The 15,946-nt window shown below is 42.6% G+C and overlaps 1 protein-coding gene and 1 long non-coding RNA gene across 3 annotated transcripts in view; both read right to left on the bottom strand.

Annotated features, from left to right (window-relative positions):
• Positions 1 to 12,404, bottom strand: part of BRD10 (bromodomain containing 10) — a 33,533-nt gene extending 21,129 nt beyond the window's left edge. The window contains exons 1-2 of one of the 2 annotated variants that reach the window (XM_080987582.1): positions 11,312 to 12,404; positions 2,802 to 3,002 (exon numbers count right to left, since the gene is read on the bottom strand). In XM_080987582.1, the coding sequence (XP_080843708.1) occupies positions 2,802 to 3,002; positions 11,312 to 11,898 (788 nt within the window). In that variant the 5' untranslated portion in view covers positions 11,899 to 12,404. The remainder of the gene's footprint in view (positions 1 to 2,801; positions 3,003 to 11,311) is intronic. The other variant, XM_080987583.1, reaches the window with a different exon arrangement.
• LOC308466650 lies at positions 48 to 2,793 on the bottom strand. Its single transcript, XR_013980926.1, has 2 exons — positions 284 to 2,793; positions 48 to 135 (listed from the first exon to the last, which is right to left on the bottom strand). It is a non-coding gene; the product is annotated as an uncharacterized lncRNA (long non-coding RNA).
• Positions 12,405 to 15,946: the final 3,542 nt, after the last annotated feature.

A 15,946-nucleotide genomic window follows, 5' to 3' on the forward strand; every position in this document is an offset into this window, starting at 1 on the left:
AAAGCCCAATCATGCCCAAATAAATCACAGCGTTGAAGGGCAAAAAGCAATTTTGAAATACTTTTTATTTATTTTTAAAAAAAGATTGATACTCTGTTGCTAAACAAATTCACTTAGAATAGGTCAGATACATGTCTGCATTGCCTCCCCACCCCGACTGCAGCTCTTTGTGTTGCGTCAGAGGTTTCTGCGAAATGCTTTGTGAGCAACTTGTCAGGTAACATGGAAATTTAGAGTGGTAAAGTTTGTGTGTGTTTCAAGAGTCCTTTGGACCTCAGCCTACTTTTCATCCTAATTTGGCATCACATGACCCATTCACACACTGCTATACAAGAGTTTGCTCTTTCATGCCTGAAGAGTGAATTCCAAATGTCTTTTGAAAGTTGATGTTCCACTTCTGTGTGCCCCCAGTGAATCCTTTCACACATAGAGCCTTCTGTGCCAGCAGCCAAAGGATGATCATGTGAACTGTCCACAACTGAACATGTAGCAAGAAACAGAAAGACTAATACTAAGGTATTACCGCAAACATCAGAACTACACCGACAATGCGCCCAACTGAATGCAGTGACGATATTTCCCTTCAACAAGTCACTAAAATAACCAAATTAACTTACAAATATATATATATAAAAGCCATTTACAACAAAAATTGAATCCATCTTGTAACCCTCTAAAATACTGCAAGAACATCACTGCCAAACACATACCCACCCATCAGCAAGAAGAGAAAGTTTAGGCCTCATGGCATGCGACTGATGTGCCTGAATTCTTACCAGTATAATACAGATAAGGGGACTTATTAATAGCACAGAAACTAAAAAGCAAGGTAGAACAAAGCTGATGCATATAGACTTTTCTCAAGTTTGAATCTTAATTTCACATACCAATATTTATGGGATGTTTAAACAAAATATTAAGTCTTTTAGCAGTTCAAATGGTTAGCTGACACATGGTCACTTGTTCCCCCACGACATGCTAAATATTAGACACCTTTAATCTTTAATAAAACAAAACAGAAGTCTAACAAGCCACCCCTTAGAAATTATTTGTTGCTCTTCCACATAGCACTAAAGACAACATAGCACACTTTCCCAGGTATTCCTTTTGGCATACCATACTCAACTTTACTGTAAAATAATTATTGCTGAGATGTTAAAATACATTTTTATGTGTGGGGAGGGAATGAGTGTTTGAGAACTAAAGCAATGTGCAAATGCATTTGACAAGTTCTGTCCTGACACAATAATGCCTTGTGAAATGTGCCTCCCTTGTAAAACCTGAATTCTCCATATATGGCTGCAATTCCAGCCAAGAATCACATGCCTCAAAAATTGCAGTAGGGATCCACCTGCTTCAGTGCAACAACAGTCCAATCACCACCACATTTACAATTCTTACTACAAACATAGGTAAGTCCACACAATGAATAATTGCTTGTACCACATCCAAGCACCCAAAGCATGCATCACCACCAAACTGTCAAGATCAATAATCTAAGCAAAGCAGAATATTTAATTTAATCTCAGTATATGACCAGTTGAGTTTCAGCAAAAATATCAATCTGTATATATTGGGGGTGGGGTGGGGATGATTTGTGTTGACAGAATTAATGTCTGCATTATGTACTTTTCTCTCTGTGTGTGTCTTTGTACTATTCCATGACGAACAATAAAAATCAAGACATAGTTTTGTTAAAAAAATCTAACACCATTTAGTTTCAAGCTAATGCACATACACAGCTTTCTGGGTGTTGAGGTGGAGTTACCATGACTTGGAGAAAATGTGTCAGAAGTGTCTTTTTTAGTCAGGTGTGTAGTTCTGGGATACAGTGTTGTCAGACTGCCATGCTCCACACCTGATGCATGATTCAGTGACAACACAGAAAACTGGTGTTACAGCCAGGCCACTATCACATTTACCTTGCTAAAAAACCTTTCTCCTGCTTCCCCTTCTGCATGCCAATTACGTGGCAGGATGTTTTAGTATTATTATATACAAATTCAAATGAAATTTGTATTAAAAAAAACGATTTCTGAGAAAAGAGTAAACATTTGCCATTAAGTCACAGCATTTTCCAACTATGAAGAATTAGAACAAATGAGAACTGTAGCAGGGCAGTGAAGCCCATCTTCTGAAAGAAGTGGAAGTAGGAGAAGAGGCCTTCATAATAATTGACGTTATTTAATTGCGGAAGCAAAGCAAGACAGTCTGTCTAATCAGTAACTTCGCCTATGTTTCAGTCTCTCTTTCCTTCTCCACCTTCCCAAAATATATACAATTTCCCCCACATACCAATATTATCCATGGATATCAATTCACCATATTAAGAAAAGCAAATTAAGTATTGTTTGATTGTGTTCTGATACCTGGATAAATAATGATAAAATTCTAAAGAAACTGAGAAGGTAAATAATCTCCCTGCAATATGAAGTGCTTTGCTATAAAATATAGTTTTAATAGACACAAAATGACAAATACATTACAAAACAACAGAAATGTGATAATGAAATGCAAGGTAACATATGAAGGAGAAGACATAGAATAAAGAACAGAACCATGTGATTCTTCTTATTCTAGACTGTCAATATACTTAATTCACAGGACACATTTTCAAATGCTTGACTGCCTAAATGTGATGTTCAGTTACATAGAACTCCTAGGCTGAGAAGTCAATTTCGAGGCAGAAATGATGGGGAAGTGAGTGGTATGTTTGATCTCCCAAAGTAGCAAAATTGGGGAGGAGGGGTTGAGGTTGGGGAGGAAAGAACAGCTAAAAACAATCCACTTTTGCCTTTTACCTCTTTTCTTCTTTTGCTCTCAGTTGCTCTTCCTGTCTCAGAACCTGAACCATTACGGATTCAAACACGCCTGTGGTCAAGCCTGCTAAACTGCGTGGTGTTGAACGCCGCCTTGTTGAAGTACAAGCTGTTCCCTTCTCATCTTCCAGCCCACAGAACCCTTTAGATGTTACTCCTATTGCTGTCTTCTCTCTCAAATGCCTTGAAAGAAAAATCAAATCAATGCACAAGAATATTTTTCCTGACCACCAGTAATCCAGCAGCTACACTTTTAAAACTTATAGAAAAGGGCCAAGTAAAATAAATACTCTTCAAGTAGTATGGCTGCACGTTTTCTTCATGGTAGAAGATGCTTGTTACTTAAAAAGAAGAAGAATAATCTGGATTTAGTGCCATCATTTGGAATTTGAAAGTAGATTCTCTCTTTACAATAGAACAATGTTCTTCTGAGGAAGTAATCAGATTTTCTCAAATCAGTTTCCATTCATCCTTTCTGGACAAGTGTATACAAAAAAATACACAAAATACTCTGAAACACAATGCAATCCTGCTAAGATAATGTTTTCCATATTTTAGTAGCACAGGTTCAGTTGACATGCTAGGCCAAAGCACGTTCAGAACAGCATGAGAGTGAAAAGAACGACAGAGGAGCAAAACAGCTGTGAGCTCCCCATGGGAACCCACATTTGCTTACCATTCAACTTAACGTCCTGGTTTACACAACACAGTAACAGCACATTATTTTTTGTTCAAGCTTATACACCAATCAGAATGATTTAAAGAAACTTCATTCAAGTCAGACCATTTGTTCATCCATCGTAATACTGCTACTTCAAACCATGGTTTCTGGTTCACACGTTTGGAAGCAAACTTTGGTTTGCTGTAACTGTGGTCCTTATGATCTGGATGTTACAATACACCATAGTTCACCATAACATCCAAATCTATAGGGAGGTATGGAATTGTTAAGTACATGAAGGGAGCAGAAAGAAAACAAATCCAAATTTCATTCACGATGGCCAAGAAGAAGAGGAGGAGGAGTTTGGATTTGATATTCCGCTTTATCACTACCCTAAGGAGTCTCAAAGCGGCTAACATTCTCCTTTCCTTTCCTCCCCCACAACAAACACTCTGTGAGGTGAGTGGGGCTGAGAGACTTCAAAGAAGTGTGACTAGCCCAAGGTCACTCAGCAGCTGCATGTGGAAGAGCAGAGACGCGAATCCGGTTCACCAGATTATGAGTCTACCGCTCTTAACCACCACACCACACTGGCCAAGTCATGGTTTGGCTGTGACATCTAAATCAGGCTTCTGCCTGCAAAATGCCTTCCTTTATTATGGCCTCTTTGATAATCATATATTAATTTTAATTCGGAATATAACACAAACCCCGTAAATAAATATTCCTATTTTCAATGCCAGAACTTTTGTATTGTTTTTAATATTTGATGTTTTGTGTTTTTGTGTGTGATGGAAGCCGCACACAGAGTGGCTGGGATAACCCAGCCAGATTTCATAAAGAATAAAATTGTTGTTCTTACAACAACTAAGTTGATTATGGATATTGTTCTATATGAATCCAAATTGTCCTTGGGTGAATATGGTTCCTTTCTTATGGATTAATGCAATGGTTGTCACTTGCGTAGAGTTTAGCAAAGTGTTATTATTTCCTCTAAAACTAATGAACATTTTGTACATTTTTTCAGAAATAATGAGTGATGGAGTTCTTTCCTATACGGAAGCTATTTATAGTTTTGTCATGTCACTGAAAGTAGGTTAGAAAGTGCGGTGTCCTTCTCTTATCCCGTTAGCCTGGAGTGGTATTCTTTTTCGTATGAGACAGCTATTACCATCTCTTTCTAAGGTGACATCAACCATAAATCCAGTAAAATTCTGGTAAACCAGATGCTCCTGGAAGAGGATTCCAAGTGAAACACTTTAGAAAAGTGCGTAAGATAGATAGGGACACCTCTGAGGTGTGGGCAGAGCTACAATGCTTTGCGGCCAGGTATGGTGGGTGTATGTGTCGGTCAGCAATACGTAAAAAGGACCAAGGCTACTGCATGTAATCTAAGTTAGAGCATGAAGATCTGCAATGCCCATACTTCCTCCACTGCCAGCTCTATGAAGCACCATCTTGTAAATGCATGTGTTTGCTCCTCCAATTTTCCCTGTGTGTACATGGGTGTGTTTGCCTGCACACAGATGTGCTCGTCTAGCATTGTCTGCTGGACCATGCTGAAACGTCTCTTCTGAAGCAGAACAGAGGTTAGGGTGAGGTGTCCAGCCAGTTGCCGCAGGCAGTGTATAGTCCATTTTATTAGTTTGTTTCTAGTAGGGGTCTGATAAGCCAAGATAACACCACTAAGAGTTCAAAGCCTTGATGCTTAAAAATCAAAAGTTTCCATTCCACAAACCTGGATTCCACCCACCCTGTGAATAAGCTCTCACCACCATCTCTTTCTGCTTTTAATGGGATGCATGGAATATGCTATCAAAAAGGGCACTGATCAAATAGTGCCCGACATATTAAAATAACGCTCACTTATACGACCATCTTATGAATGTCTACTCAGACAAAGTCCCCTTCTGTTCAGGGTGGCTTACTCCCTGGCACAAATAAGGGGACATACACGTCATCTTTATCAGTTATCTGTAGAGATTTAGAAGAGGAAATACAGAATAGGTAGACAGTCATATTAGAAAGCTTATCTTGGGGATTTCCAGAATACTACAGTTGTGTGGGAAAGGATGAATACCCCCGCCCAATAAAAAGAAGAACAATTTCCCCCTTATTTATCTAGTCACCCTTAGACCTGACACTATATAGTTTATTAGCCGTTTTAGTCTTAGCAAGTTGCAAGCGTGCATGGGATTGCAGACTTTAATGAAACTTTATAACATTTTATCTTCCTTTAGTTTTGAACCTAGGGGTGTTTCCAAACTAAATTTTAATTGGATTAGATCAATTGAAATAAATAGACATGTCAGTCACATCCCTTAATTTAAATGGGTCAGCTCTGGGTATGCCTAATGTTGAATACAATCCCTTCTTCCTAGATTTTATTTACCCCCCCCCCCCCAAGGTGGGAGATTCTCTTATCTTCTCTCTCCCGATCCCCCTTATGAGAATTATTTATCTCTTTTTCTTTTTCTTATTCAGTAACACAGAAAAACTCTCTCTGATCTATTTATTGCATGCCTGTTCGGGTTTAACTTGTTATGACCACAGACCATTATATCTCTTTTGGGGGACACTATTGCCCCCCCAAAAAATGAATCTTATATCCAAAGTATGGGTAACTTATTGTTGGCAAGATCTGCACCTCCAAAGCTCTTTCTGCTGGGACTAATGTACAGTATATACAACTAGAAAATGAATATAGAAGATTATTGCAATATATGATCACAGCGGAGATTGTTATAAGCACATTATTACCTACTATAGAATAATTGTTATTGAAATTAATGGATTTGGCTGAGCTGGCAAAGTTGATGTGTTTAATTAGAGCAAAATCTTTGTTGACATTTATTAATGATTGAAAACCCCTTATGGGTTTTTTTGAGCCAAAAAGGTAATGAGCTCATGATATCTTTTGAGCAAAGCATCCAGGAATAATAATAATAATAATAATAATAATAATAATAATAATAATAATAATTTATTTATATCCCGCCCTCCCCAGCCAAAGCCAGGCTCAGAGCAGCTAACATCATACAAGTAAGACAATGCATAAAAACAAGCGATCAATAAATTAAGATACATCCCACAATTAATTCAAACAAATTAAAATTAAAACTGGAGCTTCCTGCAGCCAATCAGAAGCTGCACTTTGGAATGTGGTCTAAACTACTGAGCCTCTTGGGCTTGACGATCAGAAGGTCGGTGGTTTGAATCCCCACGACAGGGCGAGCTCCCATTGCTCTGTCCCAGTTCCTGCCAACCTAGCAGTTCAAAAGCAGATAAATAGGTACCGCTGAGGTGGGAAGGTAAACGGCGTTTCCGTGCACTCTGGCTTCCATCACAGTGTCCGTTGCACCATAAACGGTTTAGTCACGCTGGCCACATGACCCGGAAAGCTGTCTGCAGACAAACGCTGGCTCCCTTGGCCTGAAAAGCGAGATGAGCGCTGCAACCCCATAGCTGCCTTTGACTTAGCTGTCCAGGGGTCCTTTTAACTTACTGCTGCTATCCCACTGCCCAACTCCACGAAGCAGCACCAGCTGCAGCATGAACACAAGCTAAACTGTGCCCCGTAACCAACCAGGGGTTGGGGACAGGCTAGATGTGGGTTGTGGTTCTGTAAATTCTTTCTTATCTTCCCAAATTCATCCACCCATTAGTACTGCCTCTCCCCATCCTCATTTCTTTGAGGGTTGGTTTTTTGTTTCGGTTGTTTTTTTGGTCCTGTGTGAGGCTGCAACAGCAAGGAAGGGGAAATCCTGGATTGCAATTAAAAACTGTTTGGTTAAGAGAGATACCTCTTAGACCTCCGAGAATTGCAAAACAAAAACAAACAAAAAACACCTCTTTAATAAAAGAGACAAAATACACACACACCCCAAAACATAGAAAGCACACACTTCCTGCCACCAATACACACAAAGCACACAGGGAAGCTGAAAGCAAATTTTGCTTCTCCATATCCTGGGTTTTGGTAATGTAGGATCCCACATAATTAAAATGGACCCTCTTGAATTAGCATGATTTTTACATGGGTGTCCCCCCCAACAATCATCCAAAAATTAAAGCTTATATTAGCCTCCATAGCTTACACAGTAAAAATAAGAGAACTGGTGCTTGCCAATTCTCTCATTGTGCAAAAACACTGATTTGAAGTAGATTCTGGGTTTTTTACAAGGGATTTCCACTTCCCAGCAACTGAAGCCCCACTACCACATCACACACACAAAATTTCTGCAGGGAAAACAAGTGGAGTGTGCACCAGTTTGGCTGATACTGAATGGCAGCACTCAGAGCACTACCACCCAGCAGTGGTGAATGAATCCCCACGGGAGAAGGAAACAGTGGTTGTACAGAGTTGGGGGTCGTAGTCCCCTATCCCATCTTCAGTAGCTTCAAAGGTGGGAGAAATGCTGATCGCTATTGCGGTTCCCTGAGGGCAGCACTATTCTTGTCGTGGCAAGGGAAACACTCACAGCCTAAATGTATATACCTAGCTTTTTGCACTGGCAGAACTGGGGTGAGGATAAAATAGCTTCACTAAAAGAACCCCAGATAGATTTTTAAAAGAGAATTCTAGCACTATACTAATACACCAGAAGCCCTGCTGAGATCAGAGGGAGGCCTATTCACTATTGTAACAAATTTTATTTTTTATTTATTATTATTATTTAATTTTATTTAACATAATTTATATACTGCTTGACTGTAGAATCCAGAGCAGAATTATGTATTTGTGCAATCTACGTGAAACAGGTGGTCTCTAAACAAGCGCAATTGGTGTGCTCAAATCTGTCCAGAATGAAAGCGGCATTATTTGATACCTGTGGCCTCCAGACTGGATATGGTGAACAAATACTCCTGCAGTACTGTAAATGTGGGTTAGTGGGATCATGCTAGAAATATATTGTGTGTTGTGATACCTCCATCCAAACAACTCAACAAGTAATCAAACATGCATAGCAATTTCAAGCAGCCACCACGATTCCAAAGAGCCAAACTGCCCAACGTCCAGCTATCCTATAAAATGCTGTCAGTTCAACTTTCTCCAACTTCACCAGTTCTGTGCTGGAGGTCTACACCAGGCATAGGCAAACTCGGCCCTCCAGATGTTTTGGGACTACAACTCCCATGAACCCTAACTAACAGGACCACTGCTCAGAGATGATGGGAATTGTAGTCCCAAAACATCTGGAGGGCCGAGTTTGCCTATGTCTGGTCTACGCCCAAGAATTTTAAGAGGGTGTGTGTGCTTATTTAAAGACACATTCATGATGCAGTTTCCCAAAGTTTCAGAAGGAAAAAAGAGCACAATTATGAGAAGAATTTATTTGAGCCAACCCTTCTCAGCAACCCTTCTCTGCAGGTTGTGGATGCAAGAGCAAACCTCTGGCCCTTTGGTCACAGTTATCAAGTTTGATACAGAGGAAAGAGGCTCTTCCCATAGAAAATTGAGCCAATGTGGGGGTTAGCAGGCTATTTCTACTCAGGTATGGAGAGTTGCAGAGTAGCTGGAGGTGTGCAGGGGAATCATATAAGGATTGCAAGAGAAACCTACAATGGATACTGTCCTACACACACAAAAACTATGCAATTATAAACTAACATATCCCAAATATTTACACCTGAACAATGTTAAATTTTTCAGTTGTAGTTACCTCTTCTCCTACACTGGCATAGTTTGCCCCTAACACTAAGCCATAGTTTATTAAACTATGGTTTATCAATACAAAACTTAGTGTTAGGTGTGAAACTGCCCAGCAGATAAACTGTAGTTTGTTTACTGCCATCAAACCACAATCTGAAGCTGTAGTTTGCCATCTGCTAATGAATCATAGTTTGTTTGGTGCTACATGTGGATCCAGCTTGGAGTTACATGTGGATCCAGCATCCTTCCTTAACCATGGTTTATTTGATCACTCCACTCCAGATCCACACAAGGCTAAAAAAACCCACAAGGCAAGAAACAGGACATTATTTGATTGTCTGTGGGGCAACTCCTGGATTGTTTGTTTATTTATTTATAAAGAATATTTGTATATACCAATATCCATAAAATGGCTTACAGTAGCCATATATAAAATGATACAGTAAAAGCCACATTTAAAAAATGAAATCAGAGACCATCCCATAACTATTATGGAAAGATGTCTTCAGAGTTCCCTGCATAAGCCTGGTGGAAAAGAAAAGTTTTCAGAAGCGGTTTAAAGGTTGAAACAGAATACACCTGCTGAAGCTGTATTGGCAGGATATTCCACAGAACTGTGCCAATGGCACTAAAGGCTTGATTTCTTGTTGCTGCTCAATGTGCCTCACCTTAGAGTTAAGCTGGGATAGAAGGGTTCATGCGATCCCTAAGGTACCCTAAACCTATGTTATTTAGAGCTTTGTAAATTAATACAGATTAAACAAACCATGGTTTAGTGTTATGTGCAAGCCAGGCCACAATCTCCTAATTATTTGCATCACTGCATATTTTACCTTCAGAGATTTCACTTTTGTCAGCAGCAAGCATCACCCCCACCCTTCTTATAGCAACAAGCTAATTTTAAAGGGAAGAAGTTAATAATAATAAAAAATGCTTTCTTAACATAAGAGGAAGTAAATTAAAATTTTAGTAGTTAAACATTGTTGTAATGAACTTCAAGAACATTTTGTCTTCCATTATGACCCCACCACACACACAATCAATCATACCCTTTTACTCAGGTATAGCTTCTGAGCTCTTGTTCTACATTCCTAAGCCGATGAACATTCTCAATTCATTCATAGTCTGTTGCTATATTTTTAAAGCCACATAAACAAATTTTCCCTACATCCTAAGCATGTTTCCTCAGAAGCATGTGTCATTGTTTTCAGTGGGACGTATTCTGAGATAAGTGTGCATTATGTCTTCAGCCTAATGCTAACATCCACAAAACCCAAGGCACTACCTCTTCAGGACTAGGATTTCATTTTAATGATTAAATTCAGACCCTAAATCCAGTTTTCAATGTCAGGACAACAGGTCCCCCACATACAGACTCAGGAAATTGGGTTTAAAGAAACCTAAATCCTATAACCTCCCTTTTTAGAAATGAAAACAATTAACAGATATTGTCTCTTTGGAAGTATTATTGTCATTTACTCTAAGTACACATGCTACAAAAAAGGTAACATGCTGCTAAAAATGAAAACAAATGCTTTCAATACCACATGTTAACAACCAAACACATACATGTTTACAAAGAAGTTTCTCTTTATTCCAATGGAACTTACTTCCAGGTAACTGTGCACATGTTAGACATGATCCTATACATACTAGCCCTGGAGCAATCTCACTGAATTCAATAGAAGTTACTACTAAGCATTCATCCACAAGTCTGCACTACAAGTGGATTATCACCTCGAATGAGTTTGTGCCAAAGATTTGCAGCACCATCTTAAACATGTTTACTGCTAAGGAAGCCCACCATGTGCAATGGTACTTACTTCCTACTAAACGTCCTTGGGACTGTAGCCACAGAAATATAGGTAATATATTAAAGAATAGATTTCTACGTGAATTGTGGCAATACATAATATTTCACAGAAGGACAACTCTACGTTTTCCTTTTCGGTGTTCCTTAAGAGTCAGTGTGGTATACAGTCAGTGGTTAGAGCACTGGGTAGCACTTGAGAGACCTGGGTTCAAACCCTCCCTCAGTGGCTAAAGTACTCCCAACACTAGCCTACCTCACGGGGTTGTTGTGAGGATAAAATAGGGAGAAGGCTGAGCTCCTAAGGAGTGAAGCTGATGACAACAACCCAGCAGGAAGAAGCTCTGCCCATCACCATCACACCTTACCGAGACAGCAGCGCCAGCTTCTGCTCCAGCATCATCTCCAACTTCTGGGCCTGCTTGGAGAGCCAGTGATCCACCCCGTGCAGCCGGTAGCACGTCTCTAGCATCAGCCGGAAATCGGCCACGAAATCCGCGATCCCTTTGTACTGGCCGGAGGAAAACTTCTCTTCCATCTTCAGCAACCACATCCCAGAGAGCGGCGGCGGCGGAGGAGGATCTTGGCTGGACGGATCCTGGGAAGAGGAGGAGGAGGAGGTGGGGCCGGCCGATCCACTTTGCAGCCCCCCTTCAGCCTCCTGCTGGCTTCCTCCTCCTCCTCCGAAAGGTCTCAGGAAAGGAGCTGTCAGGGGCCGGTGCTTTTCCAGCAGGAACTCGCTCAGGATCCGGCGCGCCTGCTGCAGCTCCGGGCTCAGGCTCTGCTCCCAGCCGCCGGCCCCTTCTCCTCCGGCCGCTTCTTGGAGCGGGCACCCAACCGGCGCCGGGTCCGCTGCAGCCGCGTCCTCCGGAGGCTCCATGCCGCCTTCCTCTTCTTCCTCCTCGCCGCCGCCTTCCTCCTCCTCCTCTTGGCCCTCGGGCTGCGCCAGGTTCATGCCCCGCCGCCGCCGGCCCTGACGCCGAGGCTGCCGGCGACGGGCATCCGACGGGCTCCCCGCTTCTCCTCGCTTAGGCCGGCCGCCGCCGCTACTCTGTGCCCGGCATGAAGCCCCTCACGGCGGGGTATATACAGGGCTGCCCACCTGTGGCGGCAGGTGGCGGCAGCAGCAGCCGCGCTCCCCGGCCTCGGACCCCGGAGAGGAGGAGGAGGAGAAGGAGGGCGGCCGGGGAAGCCGCCGCCGACACCGCCCCCCTCTTGCCCGGCGTGTGGGACCTGCTGCCGGGCTGCCCCCTTCCGCTGGAAGCCGGCGGAGGCGAGGCCTGCTGCTTCCCCTCACGGCGCTCGAGCGCGCGCGGCGTTCGCTGAGGGACGCGGCCGAAGCCGGTCGCGCTGTCAGTTAAGCGGGAGCGGGGAGGGGGGGGCTGCTGCTGCTGCTGCCAGACCTGAGCTGTCCCCTCCCCCCCCCCGCCACAGACAAGAGGCAGAAAGGGTGGGGGAAAGGGAAAAAGAGTAGCCTCTTGAGGAAACTGCGCATGCGTGGCGGATCCAGGCAGCGCGTTTTGTTTTGGACGCCAGCTGCGGTGCTTCGTCATCAAGGAGCGACGGAGGGGAAGGAGGGGGCGGGCAGGCAGGCGGTAGAGTAGCACTGCGCATGTCCGCTCTGGGTCATTTAATGGGAGCTCACGGAGAAGCGGCTGGGCTCGTCGTACGTGTATTAAGATTCACGTGGAAAATGCAACAAAGATCTCTTCGACAGGGGTTGCATGCGGCTGGTTGTTTTTGGGTTTGAGTTCCAATAGGCTCTCTGCAATTTCGGAGGTGGTTGTTCCGTGCCGTCTTCAATAGTTGGATGGGAGGGAAGGGTACTTGTCATCAAAGTCCGTCAACTTGGGATTTTGGGGTTTTTTGCACCCATTGCAGTCTTGCGATGGGGAGAAATGGGGGGCAGAGTCACGTTGCGTTTGCGGGAAGGTTTTGAGGAATGTGTAGAAGTGTGTCGTTTTTGGGAGCGCGATTAGCTCCTTGTCCAGTAGGTGGTGGTCGCAGCTTTGTGCAGCTTTGCCACGCAGCAGCAGATTATTCACTCATGTTTCAAGACTTTCTTGGTAGAAAACCCCATTGATATCAGTAGGATGTCTTCAGAGTAGACGCTATTAGTATTGTGGTGGCAGTGGAAGAGTTATTTATGCCGGGAACTGAAAGATGTATCAGTGTAGTCCGTATCAGATTTAGTGTTTAGCTGAATATGTTTATTTATTTAGAGGTAAAAAGGTGTGGGTTAAACCACAGAACCTAGGACTTGCCAGTCAGAAGGTCGGCGGTTCAAATCCCCGCGACGGGGTGAGCTCCCGTTGCTCGGTCCCTGCTCCTGCCCACCTAGCAGTTTAAAAGCACGTCAAAGTGCAAGTAGATAAATAGGTACCGCTCCGGCAGAAAGGTAAACGGCGTTTCCGTACGCTGCTCCAGTTCGCCAGAAGCAGCTTAGTCATGCTGGCCACATGAGCTGTACGCCGGCTCCCTCGGCCATAAAGCAAGATGAGCGCCGCAACCCCAGAGTTGGTCATGACTAATGGTCAGGGGTCCCTTTACCCTTTACCTTTAAAAAGGTAAAGGACCCCTAACCGTTTAGTCCAGTCGCGAACGATTCTGGGGTTGCAGCGCTCATCTCGCTTTACTGGCCGAGGGAGCCGACGTTTCTCCACAGACCGTTTTTCCGGGTCATGTGGCCAGTATGACTAAGCCGCTTCTGGCGAAACCAGAGCAGCACATGGAAACGGCGTTTACCTTCCCACCAGAGCGGTACCTATTTATCTACTTGCACTTTGACGTGCTTTCGAACTGCTAGGTTTGAACAGCAGCTATTTTTCTAGAAAAGGAGGTGCTCGTACTCATCATGAACACCTCCCTCGTTCACTTAGAATGGCAGTGTTGCCCGCCTGAGAGGTGCCGGAACTGAGTTCCAGTGAGCTCCTGCTGAAGAAATGCCCTGGGTAATAGGCTGCAAAGAATCATAAAACTTAAACTCCCTTCATATACCTAAGTGTATCAACACACACTCCACCCTAGCTTTGCTACATGTAACAATACATAATATTGTATGTTAACTGCTCCACAACTTTTATTTGTTTATCCGAATTCTTGCCCACTTTCAGTAAAACCTCAAATCAATATTTATTTTTAAATTTTTCTACCCTGCCCCTCCTCCCAAAGGAAGTGGAGAATGGTAAACACCAAAAAAGGGGACGGCACAGTTTTCAACAACATTATGAATGTTCAAATATGCTCACAACTAAGCTTGGCATAAAAAACCCTTATTAAAATTGGGTGAGAATCAAGAGCAGCACAATTAAAGCCTGACAGAATAACAAACTAAAGGTGCCTGTAAAAAAAGGGGGGGGGTTCTTTAGTTGGAAGCAAAATCTCATAATGGTTGTCATCAGCTATATCTGAAGGGTTGGGTGCACCCATAAAGGGGAACCCGTAACAGTTTCCTATACACCTAGAATATCCTATGTTTGACATTCTGGTCTGCCAGTATTTATGGTTGCCCTTGAACCTACCACTGTTTAAGTCTTCCCCATGTGCTAGAGGACTTGGAGAAGTGGGTGAGCTTTCTCACTTTGTTGGTCTTTGCAAAAGACAAAGGTGTGTGCTAATATACAGCCAGTGGGGCAGTCACTGGGAGACTCGGAGCATGGTGTCATTATAGTGATGATGCTCAGTTCTATTTATCTGTTACATCTGAATCAAGTATGGTCATGAGGGTCCTAGACCAGTTTCAGATTACAATGGGAGGCTAGATAAGGCCCAAAAAACTTGAACTCAATTCCAGGAAGAGACCCTGTTGGCAAGTGGTTGTCAGATCCAGGAAGTGATTTATCATTTATTCTGGGTGAGGTTGCACTCTCCTTGAAATAATGGATGTATTGTTTGCTAGCATCACTGGAGGACACACTCTCTTATATGCACACACACACACACAGCTCTATACAAAGTTGATGACACCCTTTAAGTTGAAGACACTCTTTGAGCTAGGATCTAAGTAATAAAAGCTGACCTTAAATGTGGGATTAATTACAGTTGAAGGAAAATTACCCAGAGAACTCGAGCAAGCCAAACTGTGAGCACTGAACCTGCTTAAATCTGTGATTAAACTCTGCTTGCGTCACACTGTTTGCATAGGGCTCTTAATCACAAGATACTACTATCTCATAGGCATAACCATGCTATTTCCAAAAAAAATTACATCACTGTCCCAGAAGATTGAAATGGACACACTATGTGATTCTGTAGTTTTGCAAGAAAATCATGCTTCTGCCAGAATATACACACACTTCTCATTTGTTCTCCAGAAGATAACTTTTGAAGAGAAGCAAAATAAACGAGGACAGAAGACCAAGGCTGAAGAAGGACAAGCATAACAGTAATTAACATGCACTTTGAAATAGGTGGGTGTTTTTAGGAAAACAACCTCATGGGCCAAGTTAGGACACAAGGTGAGCCTAATTTTACCTGCAGGCTGGAGATTCCTGATCTAAATGTATGGAATTTGAATAGCCCTAACAATACAGCTCCTATATAATCAAATCCAAAAGGTTGACTTGAAGTTGCACTTATGTTTCACATTGCAAAAATACAAATGTGTGACCTAATGTCTCCCCACCCCACTCAGTTTCCTCATTCCAAAACACATAGCCATGCTTTCCCTTGACTGCTTAGTTTGACTCACAGGATGCTGGTTATGTTGAAAGGTCCGTTAGAGAGAGGTTTGGAAGAGAGAGTCTTACTTTCTTGTAGCAAAGTTAAACACAATGGCAATTACTCCAAGCACACCTGCCCTCATCCCACTTAAAAAAAAAAAAATCCCCACAAAAATACTTAGGCTAGAATAAATCACACTTAGCTTGGCAAATAGGTGAATATTTTCCTTACAAAGTTTCCAGAAGTTACAGCAAACAAGTCTCCATCCACTGGTAGTAAATCAAAGAAGAAAGGTTCCAAGTGACTTAAAAAGAAAAAGAATTTGGTTTCCTTACAAGAAG

This window comes from Podarcis pityusensis, assembly GCF_964106645.2.
Source record: "Podarcis pityusensis genome assembly, chromosome: 17".
Classification (NCBI taxonomy): Eukaryota; Metazoa; Chordata; class Lepidosauria; order Squamata; family Lacertidae; genus Podarcis; species Podarcis pityusensis.